At 37.9% G+C, this 24,630-nt stretch overlaps 1 protein-coding gene across 1 annotated transcript in view; it reads right to left on the bottom strand.

The window, feature by feature from the left end:
* The window catches only part of LOC306858558 (SRC kinase signaling inhibitor 1-like), a gene marked incomplete at its 3' end in the record, with an annotated part of 57,691 nt that overhangs the window by 21,932 nt on the left and 11,129 nt on the right, over positions 1–24,630 (bottom strand). The window contains exons 3-9 of the mRNA XM_079399139.1: positions 22,814–22,840; positions 16,378–16,573; positions 12,373–12,665; positions 5,773–6,584; positions 4,660–4,752; positions 2,763–2,890; positions 2,155–2,175 (exon numbers count right to left, since the gene is read on the bottom strand). Coding sequence (XP_079255265.1) covers positions 2,155–2,175; positions 2,763–2,890; positions 4,660–4,752; positions 5,773–6,584; positions 12,373–12,665; positions 16,378–16,573; positions 22,814–22,840 — 1,570 coding nt within the window. The remainder of the gene's footprint in view (positions 1–2,154; positions 2,176–2,762; positions 2,891–4,659; positions 4,753–5,772; positions 6,585–12,372; positions 12,666–16,377; positions 16,574–22,813; positions 22,841–24,630) is intronic.

Consider the following 24,630-nt stretch of genomic DNA (forward strand, 5'->3'; position numbering starts at 1 on the left):
CCACAACACAGGACAAAGATTCGACACTGTGAGCTTGAAAGACGCACTCAATCAAATACAAATTATTTTGCACTTACCCATCTACACCTTCTACACCTGCATTGTTTAGTCCTGCTCCTGGAGATCGACCTTACAACAGAGTTTGTGTTGCTTTCATGTTACAACGAATGTGTTTAAAAGTCATATTTAAAAGTCGGAAACTCAGGATAATGCTGCATTCAAGTCCACCTGGGAAGCTCTTACTGACAAGTTAGACAACTGCTTTTAGGATGTATCACAAGTTAAGTTGAAAACACAATATCAAAAACGAAACATCAAAAGCTTGTTTTTTGTTGTATTAGTAGATAAGAACTAATGAATACAATTATTATATTTGCATAAAGAAAACAGTTAAGAGTGTGTAGCTTTATATTGGTGATAAATTCAAAATTATTCACTCTCATACTTCAGGTTTCCATGTTTGGGCTGAGTTTTATTTTTTTACGTTTTTGAAAGAATTCTTGTATCTCAGTCTTATTATAATCAATACTGCATGCATTTATTTGATCAAAAATACAGCAGAACAATAATATTGTGACATATTATTACAATTTTAAAATGTGATTTATTCCTGTGATGGCAAAGCTGAATATTCAGCTTCATTACTCCAGTCTTCAGTGTCATGTGATCCTTCAGAAATCATTCTAATTTTAAGATTTATTGCTTAAGAAAAATTGTGTGCTGCTTAATGCTTAATATTTTTCTGGAAACCACTGGTAAATATGACTTCGCTTGGTCATTCATGAGCACAAAACTCATGATTGATATTTCCGAACCAAAGGTTGCATAAGCCCAGACTTTCCAATTTAAGGTCATGTTGATTAAAGAATTATGGCAGATTATATTTAATCATAAACTGTGAATGCTGATGGTGCAGTATAGTATGTACAGATTCTGCATGTAGCCTACTGTTAGAGAAGAAACAATATAAAGCTTGCCTGAAAAAACTAGTCATTTCTTTGGTTTACGAGGAGACCAAAGTACTGTACATTTCTCATCATTCTCCATGAAAGCATGGAGTGATAAAACACCAATAAATACACAATTACACACCTAATGTTCATTATGGCTCTTTATTTTGTTTCATTAGCTCTAAAAAGCTTTCCGTCTTAGTCGGTAAGTGAAAATAAAGAGAAAGAAATATGAAACTGCGCTGCGAGTCTATTTTATTCTGAGCAAAATCACTTCATAATGTCACAATTATGATTTCCGAACTTGTAAGGAGGAACTTCCCAGGAGGATTTGAACACAGCATTAGTTCAAGTCATGTTCCAACACACCTGGCTGTAAATTCAATCAAGTGACCTTGACTAGCTGGATCAGGTGTGTTCGATTAGGATTGAGGCTAAACTCTGCAAGAAGGAAGATCTCCAGAAACCAGATCAAGGACTTTTGCTCTACGCCCATCCTTCTTTGTGTTTTCAGACAGAGATACACTAACCCGCACACACACAAAGCGTGTTGAACCCATTCAGGAGCATGCTGTTAGTGAGGAATACAGAGATACCAGCACTCTCCAGTCAGCTGTTTTTAACAAAAGGGTACATGTACTGATTGCCCAAGATTCAGGAAGAGTGAAAACCAACACATCCTCCCCACACTTCATTTTCAGCGTGTGAATGTGTTAAGGTTTAGGAGTGAAAACAGACTGAGGGAGAGAAATATCTAATGCAGACAGGCCACAGAGGAGAGATACAGTAGAAAACTACAGTGGATTCAGGCATTAAAGGGATAGTCCACCCCCCAAAAAAAGAAAATTCTGTCATTATTTATTCACCCTCATGCTGTTTCAAACCTGAGTTTCTTTCTTCCATTGACCACAAAAGATGATATTTTGAAGAATGTGAATAATAAAATAGTTGATGGTAGCCAGACTTGCCATCAAATGTTTGACCAACCTCCTTCAAAATACCTTATTTTGTGTTCAACAGAAGAAAGAAACTCATAGGTTTGAAACAAACTGAGGCTGGGTAAATGATGACAGAATTTTAATTTTTGGGTGGACTATCTTTTTAAATAAACAGAAGGATCACATTTCCGTTTATATAAAAACAAACACGCAATACATACACCAGGACAGACAGATTAAATATGAGAGAGCAGAGACAAGGCTACCTTTCTTCTTCAGCCGGCCAGCTGTAACATACATTAGAAGCTTTCAGCTTGCAGTTAACTAAATAACCGTAATTAAGAAAAGAAAATTGTGCTGAATTGGACTTGTCGTGGATCAGATTCAAAGGGGGAGACTAGGCCTCATGGGAAACTCTCTCGATGGCCCTTTTCTGAGGTAAGAGTCGACTTAGGCTCACCTCTCTTAACTGTGAAGAACCTTCAAAGACAAATCTAGCCAATCAAAACTGGCTGCAGCCTTTGAAGGCTTGTCCACTGATGAAGACGCTCTCTGAGGACACCCATTGTGGATTTGAAAAGCAACAAAATTGAAAACTAACAAAAAAAGCAGTACTGAGCAATATCCGTGAAAACATCAAGGTTATTCTGACAAAGATGAACAAAGGAGTGAAAACAAAATAGGGTCCTTCATTCAAGTGCACTCTGATGAAGAATCATGTCTGGCTGTTTTAATATGTCAAAGGCCTGTTTGAGATCAGCAGTTTTTAAACTTGGGCCAGCCTGATCTACTAGGAACACAATATTTTAGACATTGGTTTTACAGCCTGCCTCACAACTGTTCTGAACAACCATAAAGAAGTAGCTGGACTCACTTTCTGTGGCGGAGCCATCGCTGGTGGATTCGGTCTTCTCGCTGGAAGAGAAAGGGAAGGGCCGTGAAAAGTCCGCCCCCTGGTCCGGAGGGCAGCCCGCCATCATGCAGAGACGCAGCAGGCCGCATCTGAGGATCATACAGCCATGATACTACCACTGTACTACAGCACCTACAACTACACTGACACTACACTACTCTAACACAACGACTACACTAGCCTTCTCTATAGCTAACAAAAGGTTTCACCATCTATCTTATATTATTCTACTGTTATTGCGCCTTCTACTATCTCCACACATTAAAATTCCTTTGAGTAACACAGCTTTATTTAACCTATAAAACAATTGTGTTAAACTATGTACACTGCTTTTCAAAACCTTGGAGTCAATAAGATTTCTTTTTTTTAAAGAAATTATTACTTTTATTCAGTAAGGATGAGATCAATTGATCCAAAGTGACTGTAAAGATATCTATAATCAAATTCACTTCTTTCTAATCATCAAAGGATCCTGAAACAAATTAGCAGCACAACTGTTTCCAGCAATAATAGTAATAAGAATTTTTTCTTGACCAGCAAATCACCTTATAATGATTTGACACTGAAGACTAGAGTAATGACTGCTGAAAATTCAGCTTTACATCACAGGAATAAATCACATTGTAAATTATATTTAAATAGAGGATCGTTATTTTTAATTGTAATAATATTTCAAAATATTACTGTTATTACTGTATTTGTGGATCAAATAAGTACACTCTTGGTAAGCATAAGAGACTTTTTTCTACCACGTTAAACAATTTACCAACCCCAAACTTTTGAATAGTGTTGTATTAGAACTGAGCTATACAACCCAATATGCTATTATTCTTCAGTCTGACCTACCTATTTTTTATATTCCAAAACCATTTAAACACTATCCTTAACCACACCTATTCACTTATACAATAATCTTATAATCTCTACTCAATGCTTTCGCCAAAACTGTCTTTTTGAGGTTAGGATCTAAATATTATTCATATATTTCATAAAATAGTTGATGTGAATGACTTGTCACATCGAATATGAATGATAATAAATGTCCAGCAACATCAAAGCATTGGGTACAAAGAGATTCATGGCCATCGCAGGACAAAAAAAGACCACCAGCACACACGATTTCAATACAAGCACTTTACAGTCAGCAAGTGAAGACATTTTTGCAAGCTTTTGAAACATAAGAAAAGCCAATGGCTATATAGCAAACAAGAGAACACAGGATATTAGCGAATGACAGCAAAATGGTACTATGATAACAACAGCGAGCATGTGTGAAATGGTTGAATGTATTGTGTAAAACTGTTTTTTTAAGTGTCAAGGACTTTTTACATGGTACACATTCTTAGGTACAGATGTTTTCCATATACACAAGAGAGAGCGCAACAACACTCACTACTGCTTTAGCTCAATGCTAACAAACCGCAGGCTGCTTCTATAAATGATATGATTACTGTAAATTATGTATTTAATGTTGCATGTGAAAACTAATCAAACAAAACAACACAACAACTACAAAATGCCATTTATTTCTCCATATAATGTTATTTCTCTATAAAATAAGTTGAACTGTGAACTCACAGTTACTGTGTACCATGTACAATGGTCTTTACGTGTCAAATGCTTATTGTGACTGACTTCTCAGAAGCCTTTATGAGTGAGATGGCTTTTATTGGTTGGACGTCAATGTGACATTGACATAAAATTAAAGGTCTTTGTACACAGAGTCTGAAATTCTTGTTCAAAATATAAATAAAAATGAATAAATTAAACGTGACATTGTGTCAATCATGTTTACACATTGGCATTGGTTCCAAGTTAATGGATCATAAATGGCTCTGTGGATGTAGTCATGTCTTACGTGCTGTCACTGTCTGGTGCTCGGGTTAGAACGCTCTGAACCAGTCCAGTCAGACTGGCTATCTGCTTCTCCATTGCCTCCATACGATCCCTGCTAACGAGACAGAGACAAAAAATGTATACTTTAACATACATTTACCAGGGTTTTTTTAAACACTGTTGCAGTAGTAGATGTTCCATTACTGGCAGTCAAATCTGTTCAAAGACAGCAACATTTCCCATAACAGTGGATTGTCTAGGGCAGGGGTGTCTAAACCTTTTGAAAAAAAAAAATCAAAGGTTATTTTAAAGACTAATGAATAATGCATGTGGTGTAACCATGAAGTAAACAACAATAACATATGCTCCTAAATAATTACTTTCAAAAAAGTTTAAATATACAGTATACTGTATATAGAGAAGAAATTGTTGAATAAAGTCTGTATTTTTGTTTTCTTTGCGCATAAAAAATATTCTCTTAGCTTCATAAAATTAAAGGTCTTTGTACACTGAGTCTGAAATTGTTGTTCAAAATATAAATAAAAATAAATAAATTAAACGTGACATTGTGTCAATCATGTTTGCATACTGTCTCCGAAACTTTCATCTGTCACCAAAAAATTCGGATCAGATTCGATTTTCTGTGTTTTCTCATTCGTAGCAAGCATTTTGATAGGAAAGGATGACGAATACGAAAAAGCTGAAAAAAAATGCATATGAAAATTTCTGACTCAGTGTGCAAGGACCTTCAGGTTGAACCACTGTTGTCACATGGACTATTTTAACGATGTCCTTACTACCTTTCTGGGCCTTGAACTTGCCAGTTGCATTGCTGTCTATGCAGGATCAGAAAGCTCTTGGATTTCATCAAAAATATCTTAATTTGTGTTCTGAAGATGAATTTACAGGACTGGAATGACATGAGAGGTAGTAATTAATGACAGAATTTAAATTTTTGGGTGAACAGTGCCTTCAATAAAGGATTTTTTCTTGCATTTGCATAATAATAAATGCTGTTTATTAATTTATGTTAAGAACTGAGGTTCAGCTCTTGTCCATGAAAATGTGAGTTTGTCAATGAAAAAGTAAATAAATAACCTCACATACATGTACATGTACTTTTGCTAGTGCTCACCGTGTGTCCGTCTCGCCACCAGATAATGACGACCCAAATCCAGGTCCCTTACTCCCATCTCCTAGGGGTTCAGAACTGGAGCTGGGTCTGGACTTCGGACTCTCCACAAACACCGAAGAGGAAGCTGAGTCTTTGCGGAAGGTGGTTCTCACAGGTGACCCTCGGCTGGGAGACCCAGTGAACGAATCCCTGTCCCTCAGCTGCACATCGGGAATCTTCTGCGGGGAGGAGGGTGGCAGACGAAAGCCCATGCCGAGCGTGGAGCTGCTGTGGCTATCGGAGTATAGAGAACCTCCAGGCTTATACAGGCTGTCCTCCAGGTCGCTTTGAAGCGCCGCAGCTGAGTATGTACTGAGAGACCGCACCGAACCTCGGCGGTACAGACCTCCTGACACCGGGAAGCCGAAGGGGTCGGCGATAGTGGCCAGGGACTGAGTAGAAGCGATACTAAGCCGACCCTCGTGCATCAAGCTGTACGGATCAGCATAAAGTCCTTCATTCTTCAGGAGGACCATGCCTTTACCAGACATCTCCTCATCGGGTTTGACATCACGCCGCTCCAGGATGGCTGAGGAGGAGGGGGTTAGGCCTTGAGCCTGTCCGTGAGAGGGCGAAGGGTGATGGGAGTGGGACAGATGCTGGTGACCCTGTGGGTGAGGGTGACCCGGACCAGCGAAAGAGGGGGGCCGACCACCACTGTAGGAGAGACGGGATCGGGAAGGAGAGCTGGAGGAGGGTGAGGCAGTGGAGGAAGGAAGAGTGTTGAGCCGACGGGTAGGCGACGAGTCCCGGGATGAGTAAGCCATCTCTCTCTAAAATAAAACAGAGAGAAGAAATTAGCATTTTATGAATATATCACTCTGGGTAATTTATATAAATAATCTGTGTCAAAGTCAAAGAAAAAAAAATAAAAAATTGAATGCATAAACATAGAAATTATTAAAGTAATGCATTTAAAGTAGATCAAAGGTGCAAACTTATATTATACAATATATTTACAGAAATAATTATAAACTTCTGTCACTCTGAATGTTTTTTTTAAATATATGACACATAAATAAAAATAATATGTAATTAATATAATAATACACACATTTGATAAATTAAATAAATTTGACATTACACATAATGGATAGAGAGTTGGACTTGTAACCCGAAGGTCGTGGGTTTGAGTCTCAGGTCTGGCAGGGATTGTAGGTGAGGGGAGTGAATAACCAGCACTCTCTCCACCCTCAATACCACGACTGAGGTGAGACCCTTGAGCAAGGCACCAAACCCCCAACTGCTCCCCGGGCGCCATTGGCTGCCCACTGCTCCGGGTATATGTGCACTTGGATGGGTTAAATGCAGAGCACAAATTCCGAGTATGGGTCACCATACTTGGCTACACACCACTTCCCTTATTTACCTCAAAATGATAGTGAACTGTCATTTTAAATGACATAATGAAGAGGAAGTGAAGTCATCTGTGTTTTCAGAGGAGTCAAGTTCATAAATTGGCAAGTTCTACTCTCATTTAACGTTTAGATTTTTTTTGTTTTTCATGCTCGATAAGATTTGTCAAAAACAAACTAACAACAACAACAAAAACAAATATAACTTTTTATAAAAGTGTTTGTTTTCTATTATTTATAAAAGCAGAATAATTCCAAATTCTTTTTTCATCATTTACATTCAGATGGCACAATACAATTTTATTTGTCTAATAAAATGTTTAAAATCCTACAGAAATCTAATGTAAAAACCACCTTCTTTAAAAAATTTAAAAGCCACCAGTTCAATAGAATAATTCAGTTCCATTCATACTTAGGAGAGTTAAAGTGGATATTTGCCAAAAATCACTCAAAAGTTGCTGACAAATCAAACATCTCAAAGCAAAAGCAGTCCTCTGAGGTTTAGCACGGAATCAAGAGCAGAGCTCTAGGCTCATTGCCCCCATTCTCTCACACTCTTTCTTTTCATGGGTCTGTAATTCAACTCCGGAGAGCTCCATTCACCCTATTCACTCCTTTCACCCAGCCTAGCTAAAGCTACTGGCATAACATTGGATTACATGACAATGTATTCAGATTTCACCAGCGCTTCTGAGTGAGCGCATATACTTTACTAAGCTACAGTGAGTAGAAGGAAGAGCTTTTAAACTCTCCATTCACAAACACCAGGAAACCCACACTCATCTAATAGATGCTTTTTCTGCCTTGTTGCATCTCAGTATCTTTCATTTTCTTCATTCTCACCTCTCCTTTGCTACATCCTGCATATCATTCTAAAAATGTTATATCTGCTTGTCACTTCGCTAGCATTTATTCCACAGCTTGTTTTTATTTTTATTTTAAGGCACTCGTCCATCTTTTCTTTATATTTTTTGTTTCTTTTCCCCTCTTCATCTCTGTTCCCTTTTTTTCCCCTACTCTGAGAGTAGTCAAACTTACTGAAGCATTACAGGGATATAGCTTGTTAGCCTGCATACACGGACACACTGACATAAATGCAAGTACACACTCCAGGGAGCAGTTGACATGCTCTGTCTAGAGTTCTGTTGATGATAGGGAAATGAGCTTAATATATTCACTCAAACAGCTAAGGGCTGTAAAGTTTCAACTCGAGTGGCAATTTGAACAAATTCAAAATGGTCAAAAGGTGCAATGAGCTGGTCACTGCAGGCTGCCACTTTCGAACCTATTTTATAATTTAAAATATGAAAGCAGCAATTAACCTAAAAAAAACTCAAGTTCCAATTTAGAGTGTATATAATTTTTGTACAGTATTAATTATTTTTAAACGAAAACTGAAAAAACCTGCACAATCACTCTCTCTCTCTCTCTCTCTCTCTCTCTCTCTCTCTCTCTCTCTTTCGCTCTCTCTCTCTCTCACACACACACACACACACACAAATTGCATAAACACTTAAGATGGGAATAGTAAGTAATGAAACCAGGGGAATATTTTCAAACTGGGTCCTAAGGTGCTGTAAGTAAGTGCTAGGAGGTTGTATTTTAGGACTAGCAAAGTGCATAAGTAATTAAATGTTTCATTTGATCATTTTTAGCACATTAAAATAATTATTATTACTGTTTTATTCTAATCAAATCATGAAATTAATCAGATTTATTAAAACCTATGGACAGTTTAAATGTTATACATTTTACATTAATAGTGGGTAGAAAAAAATACTCTTGCAATAGCATAGCATAAACAATAGCACATTTTGCTACAACAAAAATTTGTTGTGGATGTGAATCTTTAGCATACAAATCTTTAGCATCTCATTATCATACAAGCAACCAGTCAGTAATTAATTATACTGATTTAAGTCTAAATTAGTGAAAACCCATTCTGCTTTCCCAACTCTGACAACACTCTATAAAAAACACACAAACACTCAGACATCAGTGTACACACATACAGTACACCCCACACAAACAGACAATAAACAGAAACATATGCATACATTAACAGAAGATTAAGATCCAAGATGACGGCGCGATCAGACGCAGCGGCTACTCCGGGTCCCAAAGACGGTGCTTTTATGTCTTTTATTGTCGTCTGTTCGTCTCCAAATAGTGTCAGTTTACCGCTAACTCATAAGGAAAATCACCCCAAAACTCATCTATGATCGCCAAAGTCTTTTGGATATCTGCAACGCATACAAAAAACAACTCTCAACGGCAGCTACGGAGAAGCTACGAGGCCTTTGTTTACTGCTGGAGCCGGACCTCGAGACCGCGTACCACACAAGGCAGCGTTGCAAGCGGTGTGAGAGAGGACGGAAACGCGGTAAGCGTGGAGGTATACGAGCTAGGCTAAGAGCTAACCCCACAAGACCGGCTCTTCCAACACTCATGCTCTCAAACATTCGCTCTCTGGAAAACAAACTGGACTTAATTCAACTCAGTCGGTCTACACAGCATGAGGCAAGGGATTGTTGTGTGTTTGTTTTCACCGAAACATGGCTAAACGACAACATCCCGGACTCTGCCATTCAGCAGCACGGGCTAACCACCTTCCGAGCGGATAGAGATTCATCACTGTCTGGTAAGACCCGCAGAGGTGGCTTGTGTGTGTATATCATCAAAGACTGGTGTAACAATGCTGCGGTATTATCAAAACACTGTTCATTGCTGGTGGAGTTTATGTTTGTGAAGTGTCGACCGTTCTATCTGCCGCAGGAGTTCACGGTCATTGCTATCGTTGCAGTTTACATCCCCCGTGTGCAAACGCTAAGGACGCGCTTCGTGAACTGTATAGCGCCATCAGCGAATAAACAAATAACCCTGACGGCTTTTTCATCATAGCCGGTGACTTCAACCACGCAAACTTAAAGACAGTTTTGCCAAAGTTCTACCAACATGTGAACTTTGCAACAAGGGGAAACAACACACTGGACTTTGTTTACACAACAGTAATGAACTCTTACAAGGCTGTACCCTGCCCCCACCTCGGGTACTCAGACCACATCACTGTTATGCTTATCCCAGCATATAGACCACTTCTCAAACTCGCCAAACCGGTTCAAAAGCAGATAACAGTATGGCCAGACAATGCCACCTCAGCACTGCAGGACTGCTTCCAGGACACAGACTGGAACATGTTTAAAGAGGCAGCCACCTACAACAACCACACAGACCTGCATGAGCACACTGAAGCTGTGACTGCTTACATCAAAAAGTGCACTGCACTGATGATGTGACAGTCACCAAAACCATCACCACACGTGCCAACCAGAAGCCATGGATGACAGCAGAGGTTCGTGGGCTGCTAAAGACCAGAGATGAAGCATTCAGATCAGGAGATAAAGCAGCCCTCAAAACAGCAAGAGCCAGTCTGTCCTGTGGCATCAAAAATGCAAAACGGTCATACGCTCAAAAAATCAATCACTTTACAGACAGCAGAGACACACGGAGCCTGTGGCAAGCCATTCAGACCATCACTGACTACAAGCCCTCGCCACAGGCCTGTGACACACCTGCACAAAAACTGGCCACACCTCCCAACGACCGGGCGCTCTGTCTGTCTCCAGCCGACGTAAGGAAGACCCCATCTAGGATTAACCCACGCATGGCTGCGGGACCTGACAACATGCCTGGCCGTGTCCTGAGAGACTGTGCTGCACAGCTGACAGATGTCCTAACAGATATCTTCAACACCTCGCTGAGCCAGGCAGTCGTCCCCACGTGTTTCAAATCCACAACAATCATACCGGTACCAAAGAAATCACCTGTGTCCTGTCTCAATGACTACCGTCCCATAGCACTGACTCCAATCATGATGAAGTGCTTTGAGAGGTTAGTCATGCACAACATCAAAACCAGCCTCCCCAACACACTCGACCCGCTCCAGTTTGCATACCGTCCAAACCGCTCTACGGACGATGCAATTTCCTCCACCCTCCACCTGGCTCTTACCCACCTAGAAAATAAAGACTCCTATGTTAGAATGCTGTTCATTGACTTCAGCTCGGCATTCAACACAATAATCCCACAACAGCTCATAAATAAACTAAACCTGCTGGGCCTTAACAATTCCCTGTGTAATTGGATCCTGGACTTTCTAACCGGAAGACCTCAGTCGAGCTCTACCACACTGAGCACAGGGGCCCCACAAGGCTGTGTGCTCAGCCCGCTGCTCTTCACACTGCTGACCCATGACTGCACTGCCAAGTTCAGCTCCAACCACATCATCAAGTTTGCTGATGACACAACAGTGGTAGGTCTCATCAGCAACAACGATGAAACGCACTACAGAGAGGAAGTGGCACAGCTGGCTGAATGGTGTGGCACTAACAATCTGTCCCTCAATGTGGGGAAGACAAAGGAGGTTGTGATGGACTTCAGAAGAAACTCCGTTGACCATCGACAGCTCGACTGTGGAGAGAGTCAGCAGCACTAAATTCCTGGGGGTGCACATCACAGAGGATCTCACCTGAACCAGAGGTGCCCCTCTCCCCTCCATCCTGGACATTTTCTTTACACGATGCTCCAGCAAAACCAACAGCATCGTGAAGGACTCCACCCATCCCTCCCACAGTCTCTTCCAGCTCCTACCATCAGGAAGACAGTACCGGAGCATCAGAGCCCGCTCCGCCAGACTGCTCAACAGCTTTTTCCCCCAGGCTGTGAGAGCCCTGAACTCAAATCACCCCACCCCCTCTGAAACCCCATGCAAACCCCTACCTCCTGAAACATGGATTTTTAATTATGAAAATGTGTGTGAAATATTTAGAATTGAAATATTCACAGTTTAAATAAACAACTATGTTCAATTTCAGGACCTAAAAATGCAAGCCCCGGAAATACAAGGCATTAAAATGCAAGCACTGTTAATTGCAATGCATCTTTTTTTTTCGATTTGTGGAATTCAGCATGCTTTATGTTTCAAAAACTATTGTCATTATTCTGCTTCCATATAGGTTTGCCTTTCATCTTGCCACATACTGCGATCTACATCCTTAACCTTGCGATTTCTTATTTTGACTTGGGAAAGAAAACATTCTTTATCATTCTTGATCATGCTTGGCGCCTTCTTTTACCCATAAGCCCATGCTGAGACAATGTAAGATGGAAAACAGCTGAATCATTGAATGCAGGAGGAATATCTTACCCTGAGGTCTCCGTTGGCCAGATGTGCTGCAGGATAGGAGGCATAGATGGGCTCTTTACGATAGATTTTAATGATACTGCGGTCCTGTATGTCTCTCACGTCCTCCAGCTCGTAGAAGACGTTCCTCGCTTCGTCTTTGATCAAGATGGCTGTGTTTGGGGACTTCAGCATTCCTGCTGTCAGTTTCTGTGGGAACATGTGCACGATAAGTGCGTGCAAGGTCTCCAAACTGTTGAGCTCATGAGTGATATGAACACGTCTGGTCTCATCGCCAAACTGCAGGAAAAGGACACCTGAGGAGAGAGAAGGAGATAAGTAAGAAAAAAGTCAGGAAAGACCACCATGATGAAGATGAAAATGGTGAAGCATACGCTCCTAATTGTGAGATTTATCATATCTATTTGAATGGCATATCAAACTTCCATCTATTTGGATTACACAGTCATCATAAACTAACAAACTAAATGTGATGTATACAGTATTTATCATCAGTCATACATAAACTAAAGAGGTAAGAAAAAGGCAAGATTTCTGTTATAGTATTAATAAACTGAATGTGTTTTACACACACAAAAACAGCCTCAATAGTTATTCTCAATACATACATTCAATTACTTTCTGACTAATACAGTTTAACTAACTGAATTTGGCATGTATGAACAGATTTATGCAGATTCTAAGCAATTTGAATGAATGCATTTAAAAAAAAAAATCAAATAGATGAAAATAGCTGATAATAAACTGTGCAGAAATCTTACCTGCTGCTTATCTGTTTTATTTATGTGTGACCGATAAATATGAAGTGTGAAAAGCATCACATTATGTTTATTAGTCTGTTTGTTTTAAAACTGTGTAATCCAAATGGATGTAAATTGGATGTAAAGTATTTTAACAGGGATGTCAGCGACAGCAAGTCTCTCGTTCAGGGCTGCTGAACTCCTCCTGCAGACTTTTTGCCATCAGTTTTTGTCAATTTATCTCGGCGCACTTCACCTAACGGGGCAGCAGGCGATCCTAAACTTCCTGCTGAAGGGACAATAATCTCTCTGTGGGGAAGAGCTCCAACCGAATCACTTTCAGCAAATATTGTGCGCTCGCTGCTAACTCGCACTCATCTATAAAAGTTCAACAATACTGTATCACGTCTAAGAGATACTTTGCACCATGGAAACCAAAGCTGAAAAACAAACTGTTGAAGGTCAGTTCATCTGAATGCATTGTACTGCTGTAATTAAAGCACTGCTATTAACTATCAACAAGTAGAAAACATTTCACAGTATCTAATTGCAGGACAGCAAAATGTCATCTTCTGCCAAAAGCAAACCAGAAATGTGGGGCACGCCCAGAATGAACAGAATGAATCAGACTTTCCATCTCCGCAAATGAACAACAGCAGAATGTGTTTTATTATTGTGTCATCTCACTCAACTGTGATGCTGCACACACATTTAATGTGACATTAAAAGTAGTAATGTAGCACCATGTAACGTCCAAAACTATTAAAAATAGCCCAGATATTTCCTGAGGTTAATTTGATTGCAACTTGAAACTGTCCTTGTACTCAGGGTTATTTACAAGGAAATGTTTATCATAATGAATACTTAATTGTCTATCAAACATTCAAGTAACTTTCTGCATAACCTTTGGGATGATGTTTACATTTCAACAAAGCATTTTGATTTTGAATTGCGCCCTGAAATGGTTTTGAAATAGTTTCTCAAGAGGCTTAGAGGCACTGCTGATAAATTTAAATTGGTTATGCAGTAACATTTCAGAAGATATTCATAAACAATAATTTAATTTGAAAGTTACAGAAAGTCGATTGAATGAATGAGAGGCACTGGTGAAGTTGCTTAATTTCTAGGGGTGTAACGACTCGTTTTAACAACGATTCGATTCGTATCACGATTCGTGGTTGTCGATACGATACAAGGACGATATTGGTTCATTTAGAACGATACGATCCGAAACGATTCAGTAACTTGAAATCGATTCAGTAACTTTTTAGCCAAAAATTCAACCAGTGTGACTGAAATAAATACCTGGATACTGGGCAGTGCAGGTGAAGTTTCCTAGATTCCTGTTGTTTCTTGTAAGGGAATCAGGTATCAATTAATTATGGATATAAACAAACAAGTAAACAACAATTAATGGCAAACGCATTCATATTTTATTTGAAAAAAGTGCAACAAACACTTTAGGTTGAATTAACAGGAAGTTAACCTTTTCTGCTCTCATTTTCAATATTCAATACATTTTCAATAAAAGTACAGTAAGTGCAACCAACATTTCAACAGTAGGTCTACCTGCTACTTCTGCTTTTTGTTTTTCAACATAAAAATATTACAATATATATAAAAAATAAAGTGCAACCAACATCTCTTCCGGTTGAATTAACAGTAGGTTTACAGCAGGTAAACCTACTGTGCTGTAGTTTTTCAATATAAAAATAATACAAATACAGTATTAATATAAAAAATAAAGTGCAATCTCCATCTTTGCAAAAGCCAAAGTGTTTCCACACACTGGACCGCAATGGTGGCTTGATGATTTCGCGCTCGTCGACTTCTGCCATCCGCCATGCTCTGTTTTTTTTATTTATTTATTTTATTTGAAGAACTATAACATACAACATGTTATCAAGAAACAAAATAATAATAAAAAAGAAAAATTAAAAGATAGAAAGACAAATTACAACAAATAAAACAGTAGCCAGGGGGAGGAAATTACAAAACTTAAAAATAAACAAGAAATACATATATACACGTATATATATAAAATCAAATAAATAAATTGTAAAATTCACAAACTTTCAAAGTTCTTACAGCTTTCTTATTCACAGAGTCTCTAGACATGCTATGTTTTGTTGTCTTTGCACTGCTGCTGGCGAGTGGCGATGACGTCACAGATAGGCAGACTGAATCGAGTAACGTTTAAAAGTAAAGTAAAGTAAAGTCGTGACGTATTGTCAAGTATGGTGACCCATACTCGAAATTGGTGCTCTGCGTTTAACCCATCCAAGTGCAGACACACAGCAGTGAGTAGTGAACAAATGCACACACACACACACACACACACACACACACACACCGTGAACACACAAAAAACATCCATATAAAGTCTGACGTGCTTAAATCCAATGCGTTATTTCCTAGTATCGATACAATCGATTGATTACCTTTTAAAACGATGTTAGATCGATATATGTCGTCCGGAAGGCCAACTTGCCGAGCACAGATCGATGTAGTTGGATCATATGAATATAAATCGATACATCGATGTAGTTGATGAATCGTTACACCCCTATTAATTTATAGGCATTACAGGGCTTAACAGAAGAGAAGTGTTTGGAAAATGACTAAATTTAATTATTAAATTTAATAATTATTAAATAATTAAATTACACTACCATTCAAACGTTTGGGGTCAGAAATATTTTCAGAAAAGTCTGTATGCTCACCAAGGCTGCATTTATTTGATCAAAATCACAGGAATATTGTGTAATACTAATGCAATTTAAAATAACTTTTCTATTTTAATACATTTGAAAATTCCATTTTATTCCTGCGATGATCAAAGCTGAATATTCAGCATCATTTCTCCAGTCTTCAGTGTCACATGATCCCTCAGAAATCACTATAATATGCTGATTTGCTGCTCAGGAAACATTTCTTATTATTATCAATGTTGAAAACAGTTGTGCTGCTTAAGAATTTTGTGGAAACGGTGATACACTTTTTCAGAATTCTTTGATGAATAGAAAGTTCAAAAGAACAGCATTCATTTCAAAATCTTTTGTAATATTATTAATGATTTTACTGTTACTTTTGTTCAATATAATTTATCTTTGCTAAAAAGCAGCATTAATTTCTTTCCAAAAAAATCTTACACAGTGGCTTTAGTAAAGTCGATAACTTATTGTGTTTATGTGGGCATAAGCGTATTAGTCATTTGAGTGTCAGGTAAAGAGAGTAATTTACTGAGAGCAGTGTGTGTATATGTTACCTGGAGAGCGTAGTTTATTCTGGCTTGCAGAGCGGGAGAGTGGGAGGCTCTGACGGAAACGGTTCATGCGGTTGAAGCCCAGCGGCATGTCGGCCTCAGACATGGTCTCCAGAGACTCAGCAGATGCGAAGGACAGTTTAGACGCCTGGTCTGCCAACCCTGACTGAGTGGACTGGGAGTGACGTGGACTACGGCTCTAAATGACAAAGTGAGAGAGAGATTTCCAGCATTTTAAATGGCATGATGTAAAAGGCAGACATTACTAACTCACAAGGAGAAACCAAAAGCAAATTCCTCCAACCAGAGTAAATTGCACCTAAACGTCCCAAGCTTGTACCCAACAACACTCACAGGATATATCATCATTGCTCCAGCTCTGGGTGAGATAGTAAGGCAGATAAAAAGGACCTGATTCTCTTTTTGTGTAATGATGGGAAAAACAGCAATCCATTGACAGGAAAATCACTCACAAACAAACAAGTCTCTAGGGATGTGTCTCTACAAACAGACGGAGACGCTAACAATTACACAGAACAAAACAGTCTGCCTCACTATAGCATATACGGTAACGGTGAATCACACATCTGTGGATTTCTTGTCAGATGTTTCTGGTTATTTTGTAGCATTTAATGAAGAGGATCCACACAACCACATCCTGGTGTGATTCACGAGCTCAGAGACACCTGTAATGAGGCCCCAGGATGCACTGGGGAAAGACTGGCAAGCTGGTTTGCAGAGCAGGACACATCCACAGAGCGGCATCACCATACATCAAACCAATTCTCCTCTGTACTGCAAAAAATCTGCTTCTAAATCAGTATTTTTCCCTTTTAAAAGTTGAACATATTTAAAACTAGACAAATTTACTTGAAAAGAGCGTTTGTGTAACAAATATAATTTTTAGAGGATATAAAACATCGTACAAAAGTTTGGGTTCCTTAAGATATTTTAATGTTTTTGAAAGAAGGCTGAATTTCAAAATAGAACAAAATTTGTAATACTGTGAAGTTTTATTATAATTTAAATTAACTGTTTTATCGTAATATATTTTAAAATATAATTTATTATTGTGATGGCAAAGTCTTATGATCCTTCATAATGGAATGTAAAAGTCTTTACTGTCAGTTTGTATCCAATTATGGATCTTGAAAAATGATTTACAATTAATAAACAATTATTTTGTTCTTGTTTTAACCATAAATTTAGTAACATTTAGAAAAGTTTATACTAGATTTAAACTAGATTTGATTTGCGAAAAGTGAACAAAAACAAATCAGCTAATACACATGTATAAAAGTAAAACTTATAAAAGCAGGGTGTTTTGTTTACACGCAAGGTAAAAGCTCAGACACACACACACATAAATGCTGAGGCAAAGAAGCAGTACTGTGTCCGTCCCTTTGCAGACAGTGTCTCTATTCTCTATTCCAAGAGTGGAGTAACATCTCACAAGAACTGGTCAATCTGTCCATAAGGATGAGAAGCTCTGAAGTCATTAAAGTCATTAAAGTTTATAACTGAACAAGCCATAACTAGTAAGAAACTTGCTGGAATTGAAAGCAGTTGAAAGTGAGAGGATGTTTCTTTCTTGTTGAGTTTATAATGCGAACATGAATCTGCTATGAGGTTTGACTGCGTCGTATGATGAATTTTGTAAAAGGAATCTCTTTAAGATAAAAAAATTTTGAGATAAGGGCAAATATGAGTAAATACACATCAAAAGCTAAGGAATGATGTGACACATTGCTGCAGGTAAGAGCACACATATCTAAACGTGTAAACTGCTGATACTTTCCATATAGAGGAAATACATTTGAGCTTTCATAAATACTTGAATTCTGACTGTTGGCCAACAAAAGGAAAACTGTCAGTTGTTTTGATGTGGTTTCAAACCTGAACCAAACTGAGGGAGAAAACGCAGCACACTGTTAATTAACGCTCCAAGTGAAAACACCCTTAAGACCATCCACATAATCAAGATCTCCTTCTCTCTCAAGCACTAATGCACTTTCAAACGGCTTTTTGTCAAACAAAACAGCTCTCAGTTTCCTTTCAAATTTGTATTTGCATCAATAAACGTGTGTGTCATATTACCTTCGTAAAGTGCCTGTATTTTCTGAATAAAACAGAATCAGGGATCCCTGCAGGATTCTCTGCAATAAATCTCCGCCTTCATTGCACACACACGCATATCAGTTCTGTTCCAACAGCAGGAAGGAGGACAACCTCATGCCAAAATACATCTGACTAGAAAATGAAACGAAGGTAACAGCATCTGACAGGACTGTAGTGTGAACGGCATATAATTATGGTAATTACAGATACAGCTGAGAAATCCACTACAACAACAGAAGCAGTACAAATCTGAGAACGAAATCACTTATTATTTGCTCATTCACTATATACTGAGTATATAAACTGTGTACAAACAAACAAACACTTTGATTTAAATACATGCAATAATGAAATTAATCATAATAAAATTAACGAGTTAAAGCACAATGTTCCGAAAGGAATTTATTTTTCACGTTTTACCAGTATTTGGAATTTTACACTGCATTGAATTGTTGTAGTTAACGGAAATGTCCTTGAAATTAATGGATAAAGTTCCTGAGCTGTCAGTACTTTCTTTCTTTTATTTGTTTTTTTGTGCATATGTTTTTGGAATAAAGTAAACAACACTGTTTAGCTGTTCAGAGAAAAGTGCCAAGAGAAATATTTTAATGCACAAATATCACACTTAGTTCAGGAGACTATTTCTCAAATTCTCAGTTTGTGTTTAATTCACCTTGTTTTATAATCCTAAAGAGCAATAGTGGTAAACAGATTGAGCTTGTTGGCTTTATATTATGTTATATATATATACACATGCATACATATTACACTCACACACACACACACACACACATTTGTGCTATCCTAAAAATTCCAACAAATTTAAATTCCCAGATGAGATAATATGCAGCAGACGTATAGGGCAGTAAAATTAACGAGGACAGCATAGCCTACATCAAGTTCATGTCGACATCTCTGATTACTTTACATTATTGAGGTCTATTGAGGTCTATTTTGAAGCTCTTCTAACATATGAGATTACATTATCTTTTTCTTATGAGAAAAATATGAGTATGAACACCTAAGCAAAAGTCTCCATTAGGTCTCCATTTAATTTAATTGCCGTATATGAGTAACGAATAAGTTATTACAGAAACCTCTTTTGTGCATGTGGGAATTAAATAAAAAAAAGAGAGAGGCATATTTTTCTTTCCTTGTAAATGAGAGAAGTGTGTCTATTTCAGATAAATTGATGGAAGACATAGTATAATATAAGATATGTATAATGCGCATTTTATTAAAATAACATTAACTATTACAAAGAGACAGACAGAGGAGGAAAAGGAATGAGATAAAGAGAGAGAAAAGGAAAGAAAATAATTGCTCTTGAGAATAATCTTTCTCTCTCTTCTGCTATTGTTAGGCACAGGCTGAAGGCACAGCAGAGATTGCTCCAGCAAATTGCAGTAGATTGTGGCCTATTCAGTCCAATGCTGAGAGAGGCAGGGAAAGCAGGGAAATGGTAAGCTGGTAGGTGGTCATAAAATGGCGGCATTCTCTGCACTTATTGTTGGGGACTAATAGCAATGATGAAGACTAAAATGATAAGAAGAAGGGAAGGAGGTAAATGGATTAGTTCAGCACACCTTAGTGTCTGCTGGAGGACAAGCTGTGAGCTGTCTCCCAAAACAAGAGATAACAGGTGACACTGTTTAACATAAAAAATAATGCTAAACTGGATATACAGGCAGTGCGACATGTGTCCGGTGTATGTCTTTGTTTATGTTGCACGTGATTTTTAGGATACCTTGAAACTCATTCAATGGGCTGAATTTGGTAATGACTGTTTTTGGAGAAGCTACTCTAAATTGTAATTCGACAGGCTACAGTACTTCAGTTACTCTTTGGAAAACATTTAATTATCTTAAAACTACATAAACTATATTATTATTTCTTATTTCACATATTGCAAAATAAATAAAATCACAGTTAAAACTATATTGAGCCTAGGCTTATTGGAGAACCGTGCCTCTACCCACATTTTTGCAGAAGTTTAAAAACCTACCTATATTGTACATTCCATTCACTGCAGTTTCCAGCTGAAACTGCCACTAGTGGTAATAAAACAAACTTTTCAGACAAAATATGATTACAGTACAGGTTATCAGTTAATAAAGACCTTTTTCTTGCATCATATGTTATGACCTCAGAACACTTACTGTATAAGAGTGCATGATTTGTAAATTAACACAGTTTGACGCATCACAGAACCAAATTTAAATGCAGTAAACTTGCTTAGTAGCACACCTGGTACAGCACTGCACTTTTGATGGGGAGGGTTCAGGTATGTGAACAGATAAAAAAAATTCAAAGACTTGTAGAAACACACAAAAAAGGGCATGTTTTCTTCATCAAATGTGTTTTTATGTCAAATTTGCTTTACAGGCGATAGAGCATTCTTTTGAACCATTAGCGCCACTCACTGGACATTTCATTTTAAAAACCGCCGTGATATCTACAAACATAATGAAAGGTTGTGTGGTTCATGTATATTGGTTCTGGATGAAACTGAACTTACATTTCAATTTGAAAGTGTTGCAAAATGTGCAAGAAATGCACTTGACAGAAATGATACACAACCCAATTATTTTCCCAAGTGGAATCTGAGAAATCTTTACCTGACACCAACACAACCAAATTGGTAGACACAACTTCACAGCAAAAAATAACAACTAATAAAACAAACAAAGCAACCTAATTATACAAAACACTGTGATAAGCAGCAGAATTTAGTAAAAGATTTTACTAAAATAAAGGAAAACCTTTAAGTGATGAATTAATTTAGAATTCAGTAAATCATTCATGCAGCCTCACAAAATGTTTAACTATTGAATCAGACTTCCAAGAGCTACCTGAAAAATGCTAGTTACTTAAAAAGCCAGAAAAGTTGGAAAACAACTATTGTCAAGCTACTGAATATTTTCGTAGCACCACTACTTGAACTTAGCTACTCTCCAATACGGTCAATGATGAGCTCTGCCCTCTCTTCACTGTTAGCATATGGCTAGCTCTAATGATTTGAAACATCTGATAAAGAAAAGAACAACAGAAAATGCTAATGAACCAGCACTTGGACAACAAAACATTTCTAGATATGAGGAAGTTATCAAAGTAAAAAACTAGGCAGCGCAAATGAGAGAGGAACCAAACCAACAAATCACAGCTCTGACAGTAATTTGCAGAGAAGCTAATTTTATGTGGCATAACCAGCCAGGGGAGACGTTTGCTTTTAACAGGCATCTGTTTGGGGCCTCAGAATCTACACCTAAAGGAAAAATTATCTGGAAGCATCTGACAATTCATCTTACCGTGACAAGAACACAAAAACATCAATAGAGAAGAGAAGGGGAAGGGGAAGGGGAAGGGGAAGGAGAAGAGAAGAGAAGAGAAGAGAAGAGAAGAGAAGAGAAGAGAAGAGAAGAGAAGAGAAGAGAAGAGAAGAGAAGAGAGTCCATAATTCAGGAGAATAGACAAGAATAGAGAGTGTAAAGAATAAGTATTGGGTAAACGAGAGAGTTTGAGGTGTATCTGTTGCAAGGGATTTGGGGGGTCAGGTCAGGAGTCGTCCATCAGTCTAGAAAGTCTAGAGCGAAACAAATAATATAATGATTCACAAACCCAACTGAGACGCCCAACACTGGCAGAAAAACACAGCAAGATCTCAGTGGTCCTAAATCAATGTCAACGTGTATTCAAACAAGCTGTCTGCTTGTTATTTAGTATCTGGATTTAGTATCTATGTGTTCAATTCTATTAAGTTGACTTCAGCTGTAAGACTTTTATGGGTTCTGTGGGCAGGTGTGTAAGAAAATGGAGGAGAGAAAAAGAGAGATAGATGGAGATAGAAAGAAAGAACAGGGGAATGAGATTTAGAAGATAAAAACCAGTGAAGCAGATAAGCACAAATCAGCCTCAGACCTGCACGGCCCACAGATCAATGACTTTTAACACACCTGACACATGATACACACCTATTCAACACCATAGGCTTCAGCTGTTTTTATATGATGCTCATTGCAAGTACTGCAGATTATCATCATTTTAAACATTTAAGGATGTCCATGCGAGTCAGGGTTGTTTTTGTAAGATTTATCTCACTTTTGGCAACAATTTTGTCCCCGCTGCTCAGCCCAGATAGAATCCACTGTCATTTTTTGTTGATTTTTGGGATGTAAGGTTTATAAAACTTGATGTGGATTCAGAGTGGGCCTACAACAGACATCGATATACACCATGTACATACAACATAAGAACACACAAACAGGTATCAAAAGAACAAGTTTTTGATATAGGAACACACAGAAGTAATCAAGGTACTGACCTTAAAGCTCCAGTAGTTTGGCTGCTGCTATGGAAAGAGAGAGAGAGTGTTACTTAGACATTTATCTCTGTGTGTGGTGACACCTCATACACAGTCACCATCCCCAACCATTTGACATCTTTTGTGAAAAAATAATGTGAAGGAAAATATGAACAGAGAGAGGGAGAGAGAACAGATCCCAGAGAGGATATCTGTCAAAATTTACTGAGAATTTTGGACTCACATTCACTTCAGCTCATTCTTAATAATAAGCAATTGTAAGTAACTACAAATAATTTATTGCATAACTTAGAGTCTCTTTGTACAACTAAGGCAGAGATGCTCGAATTACTGCTTTATTATTTATTCTCCAATTACAATATAATATTTTCATTCACCATTTGATGCTATATGTATTTATACAGCCAAAACTAACGTTCAATTAAGGGCAGAAGGAATTTTTTTTTGCAAGTCTCTTATGCTCATAAAGGCTCCATTTATTTGATCAAAAATACAGCAAAACAGTAACATTGTAAAATATTACAGTGTGGGTGGGTCAGTTCCCAGTGGTTTTCATGCAAATTACCTTCTGTCCCAAAAGGTGCTAACTCGGCTTGATCAAAGCAAATTCAAATTGTGAGTTCCTGCCTGCATTTCAGGGGTGTTGGTCTTGGTCTGAGGTACTTAAGGAAATGTGGCAAAAGGGACATATTATTGACATATTGAAAAATTGACATAATACATACAGTATTTACCTGACTGAGAATAAATTGATACATTTGACCTTATTCTGTTTTACTCTGTAATTATTGACTCTAGTAGATTACGTTGCATCCTTGTTAAAGACATGAGCAACCGAATGAACGAGTAAATATAAAGTCAAGAGTTAACTAGAATAATCAAATATCAGAAGAATACTAATTAGAAATAGACAAGCAATCAATTTGTATTTCAAGATAAATACGAGGTCATAATAAAATGGAGTCAGATTAAATAATAAAATGGAGTCAGATTAGAGTTTAACTTAAATTGAAGAACTTTGCACACCGGAAAGACCGAACACGCAGGAACCCTTCATCCACTATTTGGATACCTTCTTTGGGCCAGATGGGTGGACCTTACACCCCAAAATGATGAATATAAAGTTCAAAAACACTTTGCAATAAAAATCTTGTTACATTATAAATGTCTTTACTCTCATGTTTGGTCAATTTACATTGCATACAATTAAAAAACTTATCGAGTCGAAACATGTTGGTAGTGTATAAGCAGCAATAAACAGACTTTTTACACCACATATGCGGCTTCATATACAGCGATTTGCAAAATTATGGCATTACAGCACATGGTGACACATAATTCCTCTAGTCTGGTCATCTTATGGAGGTGTTCTGAATGGGCCGGCCCTCTAAAAGAGTCTGCATGAAGGTATTTTGAGGCTTTCTCTCATCTGTCCATCAGCTGCCCTGCCTGACGGACTAACTGACAAGATTGCAGCAAATGAGAAAAAAATTAATTAAAAAGATCCCCTCTGTGTCTATGTTTGGCCTGCTGCCCACACCTATCAATCATACTGAAATTGGTCAGTTGTCTGAAGCGCTCACACCTATCTCTCCCATTTCATCCGTGAATTTCACATTTACAGAAAGTCAAAGACATTACCAGCTAAGACCAGATTATGACATTGTCTTTTTTAATTTTCTTGGTCACTTTTTTCTCTTTGTTGCAACTTTATTCAAAAAAGAGAGATAAAGAGAGAAAGAAAACTAATATAAATCACTTTCATTTCCACCACAGAATGATTTGAGATGTGATGGAAATGACACTGTGGTGAAAAT

The sequence above is a fragment of the Barbus barbus genome (assembly GCF_936440315.1).
Source record: "Barbus barbus genome assembly, chromosome: 3".
Taxonomy (NCBI): Eukaryota; Metazoa; Chordata; class Actinopteri; order Cypriniformes; family Cyprinidae; genus Barbus; species Barbus barbus.